Raw genomic sequence first — 20,944 nt, 5'->3', positions numbered from 1 at the left:
GGGAGTGTCATGGTCTGGGGCTGCCGGCACTGGAGAGCTACATTTCATTGAGGGAACCATGAATGCCAACATGTACTGTGACATAATGAAGCAGAGCATGATCCCCTCCCTACAGAGACTAGGCCGTAGGGCAGTGTTCCAACATGATAACGACCCCAAACACACCTCCAAGACCAACCACTGTCTTGCTAAAGAAGCGGAGGGTAAAGGTGATGGATTAACCAAGCATGTCTCCAGACCTAAACCTTATTGAGCATCTGTGGGGCATCCTCAAACGGAAGGTGGAGGAGCACAAGGTTTTTAACATCCTCCAGCTCCGTGATGTCGTCATGGAAGAGTTGAAGAGGACTCCAGTGGCAACCTGTGAAGCTCTGGTGAACTCCATGCCCAAGAGGGTTAAGACAGTGCTGGAAAATAATGGCGGCCACACAAAATATTGACACTTTGGGCCCAATTTGGACATTTGCACCTAGGGGTGTACTCACTATTGGTGCCAACGATATAGACATTAATGGCCGTTTTTTGAGGGGACAAGCAAATTTACACTGTTGTACAAGTTGCACACTTATTACTTTACATTGTAGCAAAGTGTAATTTCTTCAGTGTTGTCACATGAAAAGATATAATAAAATATTTACAAAAATGTGAGGGGTGTACTCACTTATGTGAGATACTGTATAACCTAAATCTAAATTAAGAAAAAGTGAAGAACTACTAAATTAAGTCATACATAGGATTTCATTCATGCGAAAATTTACAAAATTAAAATTAATTCACCAGAGTGTTTATTAATAGCCATAATTTCAGAGACAAATTTAGACCAAAAGTTCAGAAAGATTTAGGGGTTTTTTTTTGCCAAGCCAATATTGCAATTTGAATTTGTTCAATGTCTGGAGGACTTGTAGTGTATTTAGTGACTGCTTGTTTGCGACACAAAACATTCTTTTGTCATGGGAGCCGTTGCATGTGACACCAAGATGAATATTATGGATGACACCCTGAGATCTGCCCTAGCCCTAGTGATGTTAGAAACAATGGCTACGCAAAAACAAAAGAAGAGGAGGAATAGAAAGCGGGGAATTTGGAGCAAGAATTGGTTGTAAAACAGAGAGAAATTTTCCCACATGGCTGTAATGTGGTATTGAAAAAAAATAACCCAGACAATTTCATGCTGAGTTTGCTTGGACCCCTGACACAGAAGAAAGAAACCTTGATGAAGCATAAGTGGGGAGCAGACAACTAATAGCCACACTCAACTTTTTAGCAACTGGACAAAGTTTTGAGGATTTAAAGTTCTCCACCATGATTTTACCTCAATCTCTGGGAATTTGCTTTAACTATGTTGTGAAATAAATGTCTTAGCCTTGTTCTTTACATTTGATGTACGCGTCAGGATTTATCATGTTGTCACCGCTATCCATGCTGGAATAAAGAATTTTACTTGGAAGAAGCTTTTTCATGTGCCGGCTTTATTCATATAATATTTGACAATTAAGGCTGACAAAACAAGGCTCTTTTTCTCTCATTTAGCTGACTGGAAAATTGATGGAGCAATCTCCACTGCTATTTATTTCAATGAAAATTTTCCCATAAGATTATACGTGCATATAACATTTTTAATGAAAACTATTTACCTACAAAAGCCTCTCTTGTGAGGACATTCATAAGCCATGAAACTACTGCTGTGTGCCACCAGCTTGGATGTTATGGCAGCAGCCCCAGCAGATTCAGAACTGTCAGTCACTCAACTGACACACTATAGTTTTATCCCATTTCGTCCTCACCGGTAGCTACGTTCAGAGAGAAGATTACTGGCATAACTTATGCACATATGTGCGTACATTCATTCTAGTGGCTAGAAGAGTTTATGTGCATATGCTCATAAAACACCACATGCCTATAAACGCTCATAAACATGCATAGTTGCCTGCCAAAACAAGCAGTTTTTGGCCAGCTGTTGGAAGAAGAACCTAGCGTAGGTAGGAGTATTTTACCAAACCCATGTGCATGAAGCCTTTTATATACTTATATTAACAGAACAAAAACGGAAGAAAAACATACTGTACATGGAGGAAGATAAAGATAATCCAGTGCTAACCTGAATTGTGCAATCTATAGAGGGCCTCCCAGGCACATTACCACCACATAACTCCCCAAACATTTGAGTAAATCTATACAAGGTTTAGGGATTCTATCTGAAATATTTTACACCATGACAGTCTGAATTTCCTTGTGCAAACAAATACCAATATTTCTATAACTCCCCTTTCAAAAAGGCAAATACTTTCATTGCAAGGGCGATATGTAACAAGCTGTTGTGAATTTCAACAGCAAGAAGGATAAGACTTTTTATCTACATATTTCTACCTAAATACCACATTCCAGCTGCCCGTAACTGCGTGACTCAACCACCTTTCATACTTCTCGAAAATAGATCCATATTTTTATTCCGCTCCACATAAATCTGATGAGTGTGACTGATGAGTGTGGCAAAGACAACATTTGTGGGAGTTTGATGCAGCTTCACTTCCTTCTGAGGATTTCATATCATACTCTGAGCTTATGTACCAGACAGATGGGCACCTGGGTATTATGTGTGCCATGTAACAGTACATTGTGACCTAGTGTGCGAACATTACTTCCATTCCTGTGAAATAAATCTGATCATAGTCATTCCTTTTGAAAACACACAACAGTTCTATAACCCCTAAATAACAATTTCAGTGTATTACAAGGTTTTAACGTGTATTCATAGGCCAATTAAAAAAAAAAATAATTAAACACTTTCAGTACATCTCTTTAATACACGTACATTTCCCCATGTTGTGTATTTTTAAAAATGCTGCAATTACAGAAAAATATTTGTTGATCCCCCCAGAAATACGAGATTGTGTTTTCCTGTGCTGCGCTGAAATTCAAATAATGTTGACTACAACATGTGGACTACAGAACAACCGTTCTATATGTTATAGAGATAAGAAGGCGGATGGTAAGCTGCAAAAGAGAACATTTGTGTTCTTAGGTTTAGATAGACTTTAAAGCGGAGTTCCAGCTTGAAAATAAATAAATAAATAAAAGTCAACAGCTACAAATACTGTAGCTGCTGACTTTTAATATAAGGACACTTATATTACACTCCCGCAATATGGTCACCCCTAGCCGATTCATCTATTGGATGTGGGTACAGGTGGCGGCATCTTCACTAAGGGAAACAGCTTGTTTCCTATTGTCTCCTTCCGGCTGTTTCCTACTGCGCATGCGTGAGTCAAGCTGCGATTTCTGAATGGTCCCACTGTCTTCTGGGACCTCTGTCTGCCAGAAGGCAGGAAGGGGGAAGGAGGAGGGGGCCAGAAATTTAATTGAGCGTCGTGATCGTTGTGCAGCGATCTTACCCGGAAGTGGAAAGGTATTCTCTCCCCTCTAAAAAGTGCCAAATGTGGCAGTGAAGGTGGGCAGGGTACGAACTAGCAGAGCTTCCCCTTTTGGAAGCTTTAGGTAATAATACTGGCCACTAGCTGCTTGTACAATGCAAGCAGCTTAACCTGCTGGACGTCATATAATGTCCAGTCAGGATAACTTAACCACTTTGTGGCCGTCATTCTGCTATATGGGGGGGCGGAAAGGGGGTTAAGAACAGTTATTGCTAGGCTTTAACTCCACTTTCATGATCAACAAGTAAAGGATTTCTAAAGTAAAAAGTGGAGGCCTTAGCTGAGGTGAGCAACTAGATGAAAAATTACAAAATAGGCTATAAAGAAATTTAGAGGCGTAATCTTAGAGAAGTATATCTGAAATGTATCATAAGGGCATTTATTTAGATATGAACTGAACGGTGACAGTAGGCCTTATTACACAGGCGTACTTAGGCATACACTCATACGAGAACAGTGTTTGCTCACACAGGAATACACAGGTGTCCCCATGCAGGCAGTCTTACTCAAATCAGTTGGGATGCAGAGGCTGCACAGACACTGCTCCCAATTTGACATCCATGTGAGTGGGGTACCTGCATTTGGGGACCTGCAACCACCCACGGGTGCATTGATGTCAGATTGAAAGCAGTGGCTGTGTCTATGCAGCTGTTGCATCCCAACTGACATGAACTTGACTACCTGCACAGTGATGCATAAACACCTGTGCACCCCTGTGTGGGTCAACATGGCCCTTGCACAGGGATACAGTGCCTTGCGAAAGTATTCGGCCCCCTTGAACTTTGCGACCTTTTGCCACATTTCAGGCTTCAAACATAAAGATATAAAACTGTAATTTTTTGTGAAGAATCAACAACAAGTGGGACACAATCATGAAATTTATTGGATATTTCAAACTTTTTTAACAAATAAAAAACTGAAAAATTGGGCGTGCAAAGTATTAATTTAAGGGGGCTGAATAATTTTGCACGCCCAATTTTTCAGTTTTTTATTTGTTAACAAAGTTTGAAATATCCAATAAATTTCGTTCCACTTCATGATTGTGTCCCACTTGTTGTTGATTCTTCACAAAAAATTACAGTTTTATATCTTTATGTTTGAAGCCTGAAATGTGGCAAAAATTCGCAAAGTTACACTAAGGTTTTATGAATCTCAAGGTGGTATGCCAGCCAAATAAACTTTGAGGTTTGATGTGCTAAATATAGCGATAAACTTCCAGTTATTGTACAGATATTGTATTTACTTTGGTTTTTTGTTCGTTTCTTTTTTCTTTCATTTCTATTGAATTGTGGTGATTATGTATATGTATGTATGAATGTGTAGGATTGTGTTATAAGGAAACAAGGAAACATTTAAATTAAAAATGACATCACTAAAACGTATAATGAAAAACGGAAGCACAATTATTGTTACAGTTTGTGAACATGCAGATATTACAAAGGAGCTCAGAAAATTCCCACGCGGAGCAGAGTAGATATAAGTTTTGTAACCCAATTATGATTAAATGAATACCAACGTCAGCAGAGACAAAACAAGGGATTGATGAGAAAGCAGAAAACAGGGCACTGCAGGCCAGGAATTGTGGCTAAGGGGTTAAAGGAACATTAATCTGAGTCACTAAAAGGCCCCTTTGAGGCTATTCTATTTTTGTGAATAAATGTAATTCTAGAGTTCTTCTTTTCTCAAGGCAATGAATTCATTCCAAGTGAATCACTCGCTGTAGATGGTGCTTGACATCAAATGGCTTCACACAGTGCTTCTCATTATTTGTCCTGCAATGAATGGCATGGGACTTGGCATTTTTGGAATGGATGGGCATTTTATAGTGTTTGTAATTCTGTGGTATCCATAGCTACTTAAAAAGGGAAATTATGGGGTGTTGTGTGCTTTCAGAGACCCAGTACACCCTCCTTCAAGGAACATGTATAATTTTTATTTTATTGTAAACCATTTCCTCCCTCTAACGAGACCATGATGACCTCCCTGGTTAGGAAAGACCCAAGCTACAAATTGAACAGACCTAGGCATAAAATGTATGCTAAAAGGAAGCTGATCAGATCATGCTACCCACAACAGCTACTCAGCTGACAACCACTATTATTCTAGGGAATTTACTTTTTGTCACAGATCTTTTTTCCTTAGTGCCGCTACAAATTAGCACTATTCACAAGGCCATTTTTACAAGACTGGCAAAAATGTATTGGCCAAATGAGGCAAGTATCAGCTAGAGAGTTTAGATCAGGCATGTCCAACCTGCGGCCCGAGGGCCGCATGAGGCCCGGAACCGCAGGCAATGCGGCCCACTGCCCCCTGACAATTACAATTTTTTTTGCTGGGGAGAGGAAGGAAGTCGAGTCGGGGGCACAGCCACAGTGGCTTCCACCTAAGTGTAGGCAGAGGCTGCCTCGGAGGGGAGGGATGGGGGAGCGCTGCCGGATTAAAAGTAGATCGGGGCTCTCCTGCTTATCCAGGGGCCGCTGTCATACGAAGCCCCGCTTCCTGGACCAGCTCCTATGATAGACGGGGGGGGGGGTTGCGTCGCAGGTAGGACATGGCAGCGTTTTATTACTTACAGTATATACCTTACTATAGTATATATTGTATATGCGGCCCGAGAAAATTTATCTACACTCAATGTGGCCCAGAGAAGCTTAAGGGTTGGACACCCATGGTTTAGATCATACTTTGGTGTTTTAGGGATAGAGGGTGTCAGAACAAAAATCATATTTGTAGAAAATTACTCCTATTTTTTCTCTTCAACCTGCCAGTGGAAGACAAATACAAAAGGCCAAAAAATAAATTAAAAAATGGACTCCTTTTCAGAAGGCTAATTTTTTGCCCCATGCCAATGTTCTTTCAATAAGCCTCCACCTCTTTTAAATTATTTCTAGCCTATTCCTACTACTCCAGATAATCTTGAAGTTTGAAATCATAATTTTTGAAGAATCCCATACATTTCTTCTTTTGAATTCTTTGATATGTATTCACTATGCCTTGTAAGTAGGCAGTGGGAACTGCAGGGCCCTACATTTCACAGATCCTGCCTTCTGAATTAAGACAGGAAGCACGGTAAGTACAGGGAACTCTCCACATCATCTCTGCTTGTAGGCAGCAAGGTGCTATTGGATATGTAGTCTTAAGAAATTGAAAGAAAACCAAAAGGAATTTGCAGAGAAAAAGCTGCAAAGCATGCAGGCACATAAATGCATCCAGACACAGTCACTGCAGGTAATCGCTGGCTGTGTGAACTGTCATGAATAGCTGCAGCCTCCATCAGCCTATACTTATTTTGCATGGGCTGCAGCTATTTGCACACACTTGTCATTCCAGACACATGAATCTGCAGATTTTTGCCACTGAAAATCATAGGATGTGCTAATAACCCAGGCCTCGACAAAACCCGGGCGCCAGGTCGCATTTGCGACTAGAATTAGCGACCTGGCGCCTGGGGTGCCCTGCAGAAGGTGTCCTGTCATTTTTGCACGGAGTGCACGGACTTCCGGGCCGTCCGAAAATTGAGGCCCCGGCTTTTCGGCCTACTTGAGATGAGAGGATTCCAATGGGGAACTGGCGCCCTCTTGTGGTGGCCGGGAGTAATGACTGTTGTAATTACTGTTTCCACTGCCTGTTTGTTCACAATGCCATCTCCCTGTCCAGTTAGTTACCTTTGACAGGGAGTGTGGTTATTTATTAATTTAATTTATTTTTTTAAATGTAAAAACTAAATAATATTTTTTTCTTTTTTTTTTTTTAATTATTAAAAAATATATATTTTTTTCCAATTATTATTTAAAAAAAAAATAATAATATTATATATATATATATATATATATATATATATATATATATATATATATATATAATATTATTATTATTTTTTTTAAATAATAATTGGAAAAAAATATATATTTTTTAATAATTAAAAAAAAAGAAAAAATATTATTTAGTTTATATATATATATATATATATATATATATATATATATATATATATATATAAAAAAATAATCTTTTTTTTCCTCATCGCCATGCCACAGCCGAAGGCCCCTTTCACACGGGCTGTCTGATCAGGTCCGCCTGTCAGTTTTTCCGGCAGACCTGATCGGACCCTTCATTCTCCTCTATGGAGCAGTAATCCGCCATCTGATCCTGTCCGCCAAAAGCAGACGGATGGTGGTTCTATTTTCTATCCATCCCGTGGATCGGATCAGATGTCATCGGATGGAAAGAGACAGACAGTCTGTTTTCATTCAATTGCGCTATAGAGGTTGTAGTGGCATAGACAACCCACAGCACCCACTGACCAGAAAGTGGGGCAGGTACTTGAAAAAAAAAAAAAAATCATTCTGGTCATCTGGTTTAGGAGAACTTGGAAAAGAAGACAAAATGGGTTACTGTATATTTGTAATATACTGTATGCAACAGCAATGCAGTGAGAAACTACAGATAAAGCTAAGTTTAGACTTGAGTCCCTCTTTAATATGAACCCAGCACAGAAGCCAAAAAGACAATTTCCCAACATGCTTAATAAACTGGGCACCAAGACAAGTGGGGTTTGTTCATTGAGTGCCATCCATGCAGAGACTTTGCCAGGTCCTTCACATACGCCTTTGTTTATAGTTTGCTGATGTCAGATGAAGCACAATATAACCAAATGACTAGTTCATGAGCGCCTTTTGTCTGTGTGCAACTTCCATGATGCTGATGTAATGCACATTGCAGATCTCTCAAAGTCATTCAAAGTGCCAAAGTAAATTCAGAAACCACTATGGCATAGAGAGGCGCGCAGAATGCTGATGCTGTGAGCTGCACTTAAAAAGTACTTTGATCAGCGGTGTGAAAAATACATATGAGTAAACAAGAACAAGTGTAAAAGATACAATGTTTAGTTGCATTGCATCCTATAAAACAGAAGCAACCTAACTTGTAAAAAATGATACTTGCCATGACAAGCCAGCCAAGCAAAAGAACTAGTTTTAATAGTAAATTCAAGCTGCCTTTAATCACAGTCAGTCGAGTATCAAAGTATCCATTTTTAGAATTGATTGACACTTTAGCGGGAACGTTTTCAAGTGATTTTGAGTGTATTTTTTTTTTATGCGTTAGACTTTAGCATTTTTGTTTTAGCCATTCGAAGGCAAGTTACTAGAATGAGGGAGTTGTTTTTGCACTCCTGTTTAAGTATTCGGGCCATAAAAGGGTGATCATGGTGATCATGGGTGATAGGGCTACATGATTGTGGAATTGTCTACCACAAGAGGTGGTTTCTGCGGGAAGTATGGTGGCTTTCAAAAGACTCTTAGACGTACATCTCAAGGATCAGAACATTCAGGGCTATGTGAGATGATTACAGCCACACACACCTACACAGGTTGAACTGGATGGACTATTGTCTTTTTTCAACCTCACCTACTATGTAACTATGTAATATGCTCCTCTACAGTATTTTGAGCGCAAGCACATCACTCAGATGTGAATGGGCCCATCAGATTAGAATCTGGTGTGTTAAAGTGCTTCAGGAATCATGCTTCAAATCACTCAGGCATGAGTATGGAAGCTGTAGACAGGTTGCTGCATTTTTTTTTTTGGTCTGGTGGTAAACATCCATACTGTTAGTGATGACACAATTATTATTATTATAATACAGGATTTATATCGCGCCGACAGTTTATGCAGCACTTTACAACATAAGGACAGACAGTACAATAACAGTACAGTTTACTACAGTAGGAATCAGCATTTTTACCTTCTGGCAGCTAACAACAAAATAGGTTGGCCCTAGTAACCACCCTATTGCATTAAAGCCCTACAAACTACTATCTCAAGTACTTAAAAAAAAAAAAATCTAAAGCCTACAAAACTTACCCAAATCCGTGGTCAAGTGGTAAGCCAGGTCCCAAGTTGTCTCTCTTCCTCACAGCAGAGAAAGAGTCTTCTTCTGGTGTCTATGTCGCTGCCTGGGTGACATGGACACTTCCCATTGACAGTCCAACCACAAGGTCCTCTTGGGCTACAGAAGACCACAAAGGCGTACAGCCATCACAACGAGATGACAGGTCAGCTCTAAGCACAGACAGTTTAGACCACCAGTTTCTATTCCTGGAAGAGGTGCAAAGGACAAGTGTTGACAGATTAAGAGTCGGTTCACACTGGCGCGACTTGTCAGCCTGACAAGTCGCGCTCCCTCGCGGTCCATTGACCGCTACAGGACCGGTTCTAATAGGAGCGACCCAAGTCGCTCTGACTTAGAAAAAGGGTCCTGTACTACTTCGGGGCGACCTCGGAGCGACTTGCATAGACTTCCATTATGTGAAGTCCCTGCAAGTCGCTCCGAAGTCGTGGTGCATGGGAATGCATAAGTCGCCCCCGAAGTAGTAAGGAGTCGTGTCGCCTCAGTGTGAACCGGCTCTAAGGCAATTCAAAAACACCTTTAAAAGTGATACTAAAGTTTCAGCTTTTAAAAAAAACAAATAATACACAACAAACATGTTCTGTTTACCTGCTCTGGGCAATGGTTTTGCAGAGCAGCCCTGATCCTTCTCTTTTTGGGTCCCCTGTCAGCACTCCTGGCTCTTCCCCCTGTTGAGTGCCCCCAGAGCAAGCGATTTGCTCTGGGGGCACTTGTGAGTGCTCACTCCCGAGCCACCTCTATAGGACACACAGAGCACGGATCGGCCCTGCCCCCTGCTCCCTCCAATGGCTCCTGTTGCTGTGTCTCAGAAAATGAGGAGAGAGAAACCCAGAGGAGCCACTATGGTAAGCGGTGCTGATCAAGGGAAAATTTTCCAACAAGATGGTTGTACACAAGTGGATAGATAGATCAGCTTGTGTGCAATTAGCCTGCCCATACATGAATCTAAACCTTAATTGATCCATGTATGGCTGACTTAGGAAAACAATTCACCTGGAGATGGCTTTAATTGGTTTTATACTATTTCTATTCCATACAGTGCTGTTTCTTTTGAGGCTGTTATAACATTTTTATTGCTTCCTTTGTAATATCACAGCTCTCTAGCCATCCTTAGATAGCAGCATTAAAAAAAAAAAAAAAAAAACACTTTACTTTCTTTATTTCTTCTTTTACCACTAAAATGTTTCCTTTTTTTTCTTTTGGATGACCACAAAACCACAAAAAAAACCTTAGTTACTTACCGGTGACGGTATTTCTAAGAGCCTTTCAGGACAGCACCTGGAGAGAGCGCAGCTCCACCCAATCCACAGGAAACACTGCAAATAAAAACTCCTCCTCTTCCACCATGCCTCAGTCATATAGTAGCCTCCGACATGCTGGAAAACATAAACTACCACAGGTTAAACATTTACAAATTATATTATAAACAAAACCAAGGGGGGGTAGCTGCTGCTGTCCTGAAAGGCTCTTAGAAATACCGTCACCGGTAAGTAACTAAGGTTTTCTCAGATCGCCTTTCAGGACAGCACCTGGAGAGGATAAGCGAGTAACTTACACTTAGGGTGGGACCACTGCCTGCAGAACTTTTCTGCCAAAGGCTTGATCCTGAGCTGACAACAAGTCCAACCTGTAATGTCTAATAAAGGTTGAATAGCTGGACCAGGTAGCTGCCTTGCAGATTTGATCAGGCGAAGCACCGGCCCTTTCAGCCCATGAGGTTGCCACAGACCTTGTAGAATGCGCCAAGATGCCTTCTGGAGGTTCTTCTCCTTGAGCTACATAAGCCTGTTCAATTGCCCATCTGAGCCATTTGCCTAAAGTGCTCTTTGATGCTTTTTCTCCTATACGGGACCCTGAGAAGATGACAAATAATGCATTTGTCTTTCTAAATTCCTTAGTTACCAGGAGGAACTGAAGTAAGCATCTCCTCACATCCAAGGTATGAAAGGATTCTTCCCGAGTATTACTAGGAGTTGAGGAGAAAGTTGGTAAGACAATTTCTTGTGATCTATGAAAAGATGAAGCAATCTTTGGAAGAAAGGCTGGGTCCGTTCTTAGGACTACTCGATCTGCAAAAATTGTCAAAAAAGGGTCTGAAATTGAGAGGGCCTGGATCTCACTGATCCTCCTGGCCGAGGTTATTGCTATCAAAAAGATAGTCTTCAAAATTAAATTCTTCAGGGAAGCCTCTTTTAAAGGTTCAAAAGGAAACTTAGTCAAACCTTGTAACACAATGGTCAAATCCCATTTGGGAAATACTTTAAGGGCTATTGGCCTGTTGCGGGCTAATGCCTTGAAAAAACGAATGATTAGAGTCTCTTGGGACAAAGTCTTTTCGAAAAAAACTGAAAGAGCCGCTACTTGCGTCTTTAAAGTACTTGCTGCTAGTCCTTTCTCCATTCCCTCATGGAGGAACTCAAGCACTGAAATTAAATTTTTTAATTCAAAATTTTTGCTGGAACACCAAAAGTTGTATTTTCTCCAGACTTTCAAGTAAATATCCCTAGTCACCTTCTTCCTGCTGGAGAGAAGGGTGGAGATAACTTTTTCTGACAGGCCTCTGGCTCTCAAGATGTCTTCTTCAGTAACCACGCTGTCAGTTGTAAGCGGTCCAGTTCTGGGTACACTAGGTTCCCCTGTGTCAAAAGATCTCTCCTGTACGGAAGTTTCCAGGGAGGTTCTGAGGCAAGATTCAGCAGGAGGGCGAACCAAGGTCTCTTTGGCCAGTAAGGTGTAATCAGAATCAAGTTGGTCTTTTCTTCCCTGAACTTTTTGAGAACCAACGGAATCAGTTGGAATGGAGGGAACGCGTAAGACAAACGGAAGTCCCATGGATGGGCTAGAGCATCCAAGCCCCAGTCCTGATCCTCCCTGTGTAGGGAAAAGAATCTTTGGACTTTGTTGTTCTGTTGACAAGCGAACAAATCTATTTGGGGAAGACCCCAGACTTCCACGATCTGCATGAATACTTCTTGATTCAGACTCCATTCTGATTCCAACACCTTTTTCCTGCTCAGCAGATCTGCTAGAAGGTTTTGTGACCCCTTCAGATGCACCGCTGTCAGAGAGGCTAGATTTTTCTCCGCCCAGGAGAGTAGCTGTATTGCCAGATCTGATAGCTGTCTGCTTCTTGTGCCTCCTTGCTTTGACACGTAGGCCACTGCTGTCATGTTGTCCGACAGAACTTGCACATGATGGCCCCTGACTGTCTGTTGAAAGGACCAAAGACCCAAAAGGATGGCTTTCAACTCCCGCCAGTTGGATGATTTCCTGGACTCTGCTTTGGACCATGTCCCTTGCATCGTCCGGGCCTCCAAGTGGGCTCCCCAACCCCACGAACTGGCATCCGTCGTCAGACGTTTGTTCGTCTGGAAAGTCCATTGCAGACCTTCTTCCAGATTTCTGGAATTCCTCCACCACCACAGAGATCTCTTTGCTTTCGTGGAGATTCTGATGGATTTCTCCAGATGTTCCGGGTATGACCAACTCTGCAGAATGTCTCTCTGGAGAAGACGGGAATGCAGTCTTGCCCACTGCACTGCAGGGATAGCGGCTGTGAGCAAGCCCAAAGCTGCCATGGCCGACCTGACAGTAACCTGATGATTGGTTTGTAATCGAGCAACTGCGTTCTGAGTCTTCTCGATCTTTTCTTGAGGTAGAAACACCTTCTGGAGGACCGAATCTATTCTGTATCCCAGAAATTTTATCTGCTGAGATGGAATCAAGCTGGATTTCTCCAAATTCATGAGCCACCCCAGACTCTCTAGGTGGTCCTGAGTCTCCTGAAGGTGTACCAACGTCTGGCTCTTGGACTCTGCAAAAATTAGCAGATCGTCCAGGTAAGGGACAATTGAAATACCCCTCAGCCTTAATGGCTCTAGGGCATCCGCCATTACCTTGGTAAACACCCTTGGAGAAGATGAGAGGCCAAAGGGGAGGGCCCTGAACTGCAGATGCCAGACCGATTCCCCGAGATTGACCGCCAGCCTTAGGAATTTCTGGCACTCCTGATTTATTGGGATGTGCAGGTAAGCGTCCCTCAGATCCAAGGATGCCATGAAACAGTTTGGGGACAACAGTTTGGTCACTGAATAAATGGTGTCCATCCTGAAGTGCTTGTACCGAATTGATCTGTTTAGGATTTTCAAATTTAGGATCATTCGGTACTTGCCTGAGGGTTTTTTCACTAGAAAGATCTGAGAATAAAACCCACGGCCTTGTTGCCCCTCGGGGACTTGGATAATCACTTCCTGTTGAATCAGCTCTTGTAAAAGAGACATCATTGAGGAAGCCTCTTCCGGATCCCTTGGAAGGGGAGTAACATGGAATCTGCTTGGAGGTGTCTCCGAAAACTCCAGTTTGTATCCTTGAGCCACTATATTCTTTACAAAGGGGCTTGCGGATACCTCTTCCCAACGTGGGAGGAACCATAACAGCCTTCCTCCCACTGGAAGACTGTTGTCACTTGCTTTTATTGGCCTGGTCAGGTGGTCTAAAGAGGACTCCACCTTTCCCTTTGCCTTTATGGGAGGTCCATCTTGATCTCTGATCTTGTTCACGACCTCTGTTGGTTTGTTGAACAGAACGAAATCTCTTCTTAGGAGGCGATTTCTTTTTTGACGGAAAGGCCTTCTTCTTATCCGCCGTTCTGTCAAGAATTGCTTCCAATTCAGGCCCGAAAAGCAAGTCACCGGCAAAAGGTAAACCACAGAGTTTCACCTTAGAAGCTGAATCACCTGTCCAGGTTTTCAACCAGACAGCCCTCCTGGCAGAGTTGACGAGGGCTGCTGACCTGGCAGACATTTTGATAGACTCAGCAGAAGCATCGGCCATATATTTTACTGCCTTTAGGAGCAGCGGAAATGAATCCAGGAGATCTTTCCTTGCTGTTCCAGCCTCCACATGCCCTTTAAGTTGTTCGAGCCAGCACTCAAGATTTCTGGCTACCACCGTGGAGGCCATGGCCGGCTTAAGGCTGGACGTAGAGGAATCCCAAGCCTTTTTAAGGAGAGAATCTGCCCTTTTATCCATGGCGTCTTTCAGAACACCCATGTCCTCGAACGCCAAATCCGTGCGGCGAGACACCTGAGAAAAAGCAGCATCCACTCTGGGCTTCTTGTTCCATAGGTGCGCCGTATCCTCTTCAAACGGAAATCTCCTTCTTAGGGATTTAGAGAAAAAAGGGGCCCTCTCTGGGTCCTTCCACTCTTTTTCAATAGATTCCGTAAGGACTTTATGAACAGGAAAAACCCTGCGCTTTGTCTGTTCAAGGCCCTGGTACATTCTGTCATGAAGTGAAACTTGCACCTTTTCTTCTGCGATTTCCAACGTGGTGTAAATCGCTTTCAGCAACTCATCAACCTCTTCCAAGGATAATTTGTATCTGGAAGAACTAGCCACCTCTTCCTTCTCTTCCTCCTCTGAATCCCTGATGGAACAGAGAGCACTCTCCCCCTCATCTTCTGAATCGCTTGACACTGCAGACTTAGAAGTAGACGGCTGGGAAGATGTACCACCCGTTTGTTGGGAATCTGATAGAACTTGTGGCGTCCTGGATAACAGGGAACGAACTGAGGACAAGGTGTCTGTGAGTTCTTTAAATGAAGATATGAATTCATTATTCTGCTGACTAGACTCTTCCTTCACAAGGTCAGCAATACATGCTTTACAAAGTGGCTTCACCCAGGAATCTCTGAGTGGATTCTTGCATGAAGGGCATTTCCTTGATGCTGGGGCTCTTGTCTTCACTGTGGCTTTAACCTAGTAAAGAAAAAGCCACCATGAAAGCCCAATAACCACTATAAAAGAAAACCACCACCTAGTGATTTCTTGCAAGGGAGAAAATCGTGACCCACACCAAAAAGGATCAGAAGAAAAGACTCCCAGATGCATATATATCCTGTTAGACTGGGAACAGTTACTCAGTCTACAGGGCAGGCTCCAAAGGAGGAAGGAAGAAACCCCACAATAAAAGCTCACACAGTAAAGAAAAAAGAGGCACCACTGCACCTCTCCTACCTGAGCTTGGCCGGCGCTGGCGGTGCCTGCTTCCACCGTCGCTGCAGACTTTTCCTCCATGTTGTTGAAAAGCGCAGCTTGCTGGCAGATCTCTCCATTTAAATACCGCTTCCCGCGTCCTCCTCTGTGGACCGGAAGCGGAAGCGCCGACCTCGTGACCTGCCTCTGACCCCTGCGTGTATTGCGGTTGGAGCAAACGCCGCCACGCCCCCACCGGAAGTCCCGTCCACCGGAAGTGACGCCGCGCGTCCCCGGGATCAGAGTCCGAAAGTGCGGGAGATTCGAATGCCAAAAGCGGCTCCCCGCCCGCCGACCGGCCGAAGCGCGGACCTCTGACGCCCGGACCGGATCCTCCGATGGGTTTCAGCTCCCCTGAGCGAACGAGGTGAGAGGCTCCGGAGCATACCCCCTTTGACACTCCAGGGAGGGGAGCTGGGATGGTCTCCATGCTGAAACAGCAAACAAAAACTGGGCAACAAATCCTTCTCTCCCCCTGGAGAGAGTGCAGCCCTTCCACATAGCTCCTGCAATGCTTCCACCATGGCGGAGGAAACACAAATGACTGAGGCATGGTGGAAGAGGAGGAGTTTTTATTTGCAGTGTTTCCTGTGGATTGGGTGGAGCTGCGCTCTCTCCAGGTGCTGTCCTGAAAGGCGATCTGAGAAAAATGTTCCAGACAAAGGGGCATACAAATTTAATAATTTCATTCAAAAAATACTAGCCCATATGCTTAATGTGTTGGGCTGAAAGGTGAGGTCACATTTTCATCAAAGCCCAGCTCCATCCAATACTTGTTCTGTTAAATAGAATGGATAGAATGTGGAATAGGAAAGATGTTAAAGGCATGCAACCCCTGCCAGATTTTTATTGCTCCCCTCCACCGCTGACATTTTCCCTTACTTCAGGTCCCAGCTACAGGTTTCTCCCTTCTGCACTCTACCCAAAACTAGAAACAAAAAGGTTTTGCCTCGAATAAACTCCCAATTTTAACCACTTGCTGACCGGGCCATAGCCAAATTATGGCTACAGTGCTTAATCTGGGAGGGGGTACAATGATATCCTCCCAAAATCGCTCTTCCCCTGGGGCGCACACACAGAAGTGTCCGTGGTGAACTCGGCGCATCACGGATTGTGGTAAAGGGCCAATGACAGTGACCCTTTACCACGTGATCGCTCCGTCCAATGACGGAGCGATCATTTGTCAACAAACAGGCGCATGTCTGGTTCAGCTCTCTCCTCTCCTGTACAATCGGTGTGATTGGTACAGTGTGCAAGGAGAGGAGGGAGACCACAGCAGTGCTCACCCATGCCTCATTCATGCCCATCTATGCCCCATTCATGCTTATCTGTGCCTCACCCATGCCTCATTCATGCCCATCTGTCCTCATCCACGCCCATCCAAGCCATATAAGCGCTCAACCATGCCACATCAGAGCTTATCTGTGCCAAAATAGTGCATATCCGTGCCACATCTGCGCTCATCCGTGCCACATCAGTGCTTATCCGTGCCACATCCATGCCACATCAGTGCTCATCCATGCCACATCAGTGCTTATCCTTGCCACATCCATGCCACATCAGTGCTCATCCGTGGCTCATCCATGCCACATCAGTGCTCATCCATGCCACATCAGTGTCACTTCAGTGCTTATCAGTGCCTCACAAAAATGTAATAAGTAGTCCGCAAATTAGATTTGTAATTTTATGTCCATAGAGCACCTTACAGTGCTCCCTGAATGTTGGGTCCTCTGTATGTTTCCAGGCTGTGTAAAAGTCTCACGCATGTATCGCCATACTCAGGAGGAATAACAGAATGTATTTTGGGGTATAATTTTTGCTATGTATAGTATCTCACGAAAGGGAGAACATCCCTCACATTTGTGTAAATATTTTATTATATCTTTTCATGTGGCAACACTGAAGAAATTACACTTTGCCACAATGTAAAATAATGAGTGTACAGCTTGTATAACAGTGTAAATTTGCTGTCCGATCAAAATAACGCAACACACAAATGTCCAAACCACTGGCAACAAAAGTGAGTACACCCCTAAGTGAAAATGTCCAAATTGGGCCCAACGTGTCAATATTTTGTGTGGCCACTATTATTTTCCAGCACTGCCTTAATCCTCTTGGGCATGGAGTTCACCAGAGCTTCACACTTTGCCACTGGAGTCCTTTTCCACTCATTCATGATGACATCATGGAGCTGGTGGATATTACAGACCTTGCCCTCCTCCACCTTCCATTTGAGGATGCCCCACAGATGCTCAATAGGGTTTAGGTCTGGACTCTGGAGATATGCTTGGCCAGTCCATCACCTTTACTCTCAGCTTCTTTAGCAAGGCAGTGGTCGGTCTTGGCGGTGTGTTTGGGGTCGTTATCATGTTGGAATACTGCGCTGCGATCCAGTCTCTGTAGGGAGGGGATCATGCTCTGCTTCAGTATGTCACAGTACATGTTGGCATTCATGGTTCCCTCAATGAAATGTAGGTCTCCAGTGCCGGCAGCACTCATGTAGCCCCAGACCATGACACTCCCACCACCATGCTTGACTGTAGGCAAGACACACTTGTCTTTGTACTCGTCACCTGGTTGCCGCCACACACACTTGACACCATCTGAACCAAATAGGTTTATCTTTGTCTCATTAGACCACAGGACATAGTTCCAGTTATCCATGTCCTTAGCACGCTTGTCTTAAGCAAATTGTTTGAGGGCTTTCTTGTGCATCATCTTTAGAAGAGGTTTCCTTCTGGGACGACAGCCATGCAGACCAATTTGATGCAGTGTGTGGCGTATGGTCTGAGCACTGACAGGTTGACCCCCCACCCCTTCAACCTCTGCAGCAATGCTGGCAGCACTCATATGTCTATTTCCCAAAGACAACCTCTGGATATGACGCTGAGCACGTGCACTCCACTCCTTTGGTCGATCATGGCAAGGCCTCTTCTGAGTGGAACATGTCCTGTAAAACCGCTGTATGGTCTTGGCCACCTTGCTGCAGCTCAGTTTCAGAGTCTTGGCGATCTTCTTATAGCCATCTTTATGTAGAGCAACAATTCTTTTTTTCAGATCCTCAGAGAGTGCTTTGCCATGAGGTGCCATGTTGAACTTCCAGTGACCAGTATGACAGAGTGAGAGCGATAACACCAAATTTAACACACCAGCTCCCCATTCACACCTGAGACCTTGTAACACTAACAAGTCACATGACCCCGGGGAGGGAAAAATGGCTAATTGGGCAAAATTTGGACATTTTTACTTAGGGGTGTACTCATTTTTGTTGCCAGTGGTTTAGACATTAATGGCTGTGTGTTGAGTTATTTTGAGGGGACAGCAAATGTACACTGTTATACAAGCTGTACACTCACTACTTTACATTGTAGTAAAGTGTCATTTCTTCAGTGTTGTCAAATGAAAAGATATAATAAAATATTTACAAAAATGTGAGGGGTGTACTCACTTTTTTGAGATACTGTACATGCTATGTGTTATAAATATCTTATAAATTGACAACTTTGTGTAAAAAAAAAAAAAAGCGTTTTCATTTTTTTTTTACATTTTTCAAAAACGTGTAGAAAAAAATGACATGTTCAAAAGACTCATAATGCCTCCTAGATTATGTGTTGGGGTGTTTGCTTTCTAAAATGGGGTCATTTTGTGGGCGTTTCCATTGTCCTGGTGCTCCAGGGCCTTCAAAAAAGTGTGATAGGTTGTCAGGAAATTATATGTGTAATTTATGCTCCCAAGTGCCTGGAAGTGCGACTTGCATGTTGGGCCTCTATATGTGGCCAGGCTGTGTAAAAGTCTCAAACATGGTATCGCCATACTCAGGAGGTGTAGCAGAATGTATTTTGGGGTGTAGTTGCAAGTATACCTATAGTGTGTGAGAAATAACTTGGTATTATGACAATTTTGTAAAAAAAAAAAAATCTTCATTTTGCAAAGAATTGCGGGAAAAAATTACAACTTAAAAAACTCACCATGCCTCTTTCTAAATACCTTGGAATGTCTACCTTCCAATAAGGCCCCTTTCACACATACGGTCCGTTCAGTTCATCAGTTCAGTCACGTCAAAATGTATCAGTTTTCCATCCGTTTTTCATCCATTTTTCATCAGTTTTTCGTCAGTTGTCATCCGTTTTTCGTCAGTTGTTATCCGTTTTTCATCCGTTTTTTGCCAGTTGTTGTCAGTTTTTCATCCGTTTTTCATCCATTTTTCATCCGCTGTCATCCGTTTTTTGTCCGATCCATTTTTTTGACGGATGAAAAATAGGGCATTCATCCGTTCAAAAAAAAACGGACATTGACGGAAGCGGATGAAAACGGATGTTAACTGATTATCATCCGTTTTTACATAGAGATACATTGATGTCCGTTTTTCATCCGTCAACGAATGGATGAAAAACGGACAAACGGACAGCATGTGTGAAAGGGACGTAAGGGTCATTGGGGGGTATTTGTACTTTCCTGGCTTGTTAGTGCCTCAAGAAATGAGACAGGCCATCATTACATCAGGTGTGATCAATTTTTAATGATTGGCACCATAGTTTATAGACTCTATAACCTTCACGAAGACCAAATAATATATACTTATTTGGGGTAATTTTACAATATGTAGCAGTATAACTTTTGGCCAAAATGTATGAGGACAAATTACTAATTTGCTAAATTTTATAACCGAAAAAAAGAAAAATGCATTTTTTTTACCAAATTTTCGGTCTTTTTTCATTTATAGCACAAAAAAACCCCCCAAAAAAAACCAAAAAAAAAAAAAACCCCAGTGATGTTTAAATACCACCAAAAGAAAGCTCTATTTGTGTGAAAAAAGGACAAACATTTTATATGGGTGCAGTGTTGCATGACTGAGTAATTGTCATTCAAATTGTGAGAGCACTGAAAGCTGAAAACTGGCCTGGTTAGGAAGGGGGGTATAAGAGCTCAGTTGGTAAGTGGTTAATGAAGGTTGTCAAAAAGAAGGGACATACCAGCACAATTTGTAGTAAATCAAGGCAAGACTGTACATTATCCAGTTCTGAGTCAAATCAAATAGATCAATGACATTTTACAAGGTCCACAATTACACAAGTATAGCATTGCATGTTCCAATAGCCCTCAAGCAAATTGGGAGGGCATGCTTGACGTCGACACTAAAAACAAATGGGGTCCTTCTGCTGGAGCATTTCAATATATCATTTGAAACTAAAAGACTTCTTGAGACTATGTTATCAATTTCAGATTGAACTTAACCTTCAACATTTTTTGCCAAGCCATTCACATTCAAGCTTATTGACCTCTCAGGTTGGAAGAAGATAATTATTACATAGAAGCACGCTCCAGTTGCTGTTTTCTGATAACATCTGGTATTTTCAGCTTCTGGTCACAGCTTAGGTTGCCAGTGTAATAAATCTACAAACCAGACTGAACAGGCCATAGCTAAATACTTTAATGTGTGTTCTGTGCTATAGAGCAGAAGACCATCAGGTAGATGTTTACCCATTTGCTGGAATACACCGTAACAGAACTTTTGTGCTCCATTAACCCCCCACACAAGGAGTTTTGCCGTTTCTGTCTTTATTTG

The 20,944-nt window shown here is 42.8% G+C and overlaps 2 protein-coding genes across 2 annotated transcripts in view; both read right to left on the bottom strand.

The window, feature by feature from the left end:
• The window catches only part of BCAR3 (BCAR3 adaptor protein, NSP family member), a 185,793-nt gene that overhangs the window by 123,591 nt on the left and 41,258 nt on the right, over positions 1 to 20,944 (bottom strand). The gene's annotated exons all lie outside the window — the stretch shown is intronic.
• Positions 1 to 20,944, bottom strand: part of LOC309561650 (lamina-associated polypeptide 2, isoforms alpha/zeta-like) — a gene marked incomplete at both ends in the record, with an annotated part of 39,915 nt that overhangs the window by 18,354 nt on the left and 617 nt on the right. Inside the window, one exon of the mRNA XM_082265644.1 lies at positions 13,851 to 14,841. Within this exon, the coding sequence (XP_082121770.1) occupies positions 13,851 to 14,841 (991 nt within the window). The remainder of the gene's footprint in view (positions 1 to 13,850; positions 14,842 to 20,944) is intronic.

This window comes from Pelophylax lessonae (assembly GCF_965119305.1).
Source record: "Pelophylax lessonae genome assembly, chromosome: 8".
Taxonomy (NCBI): Eukaryota; Metazoa; Chordata; class Amphibia; order Anura; family Ranidae; genus Pelophylax; species Pelophylax lessonae.
This window is presented reverse-complemented; position numbering and strand designations above follow the sequence as displayed.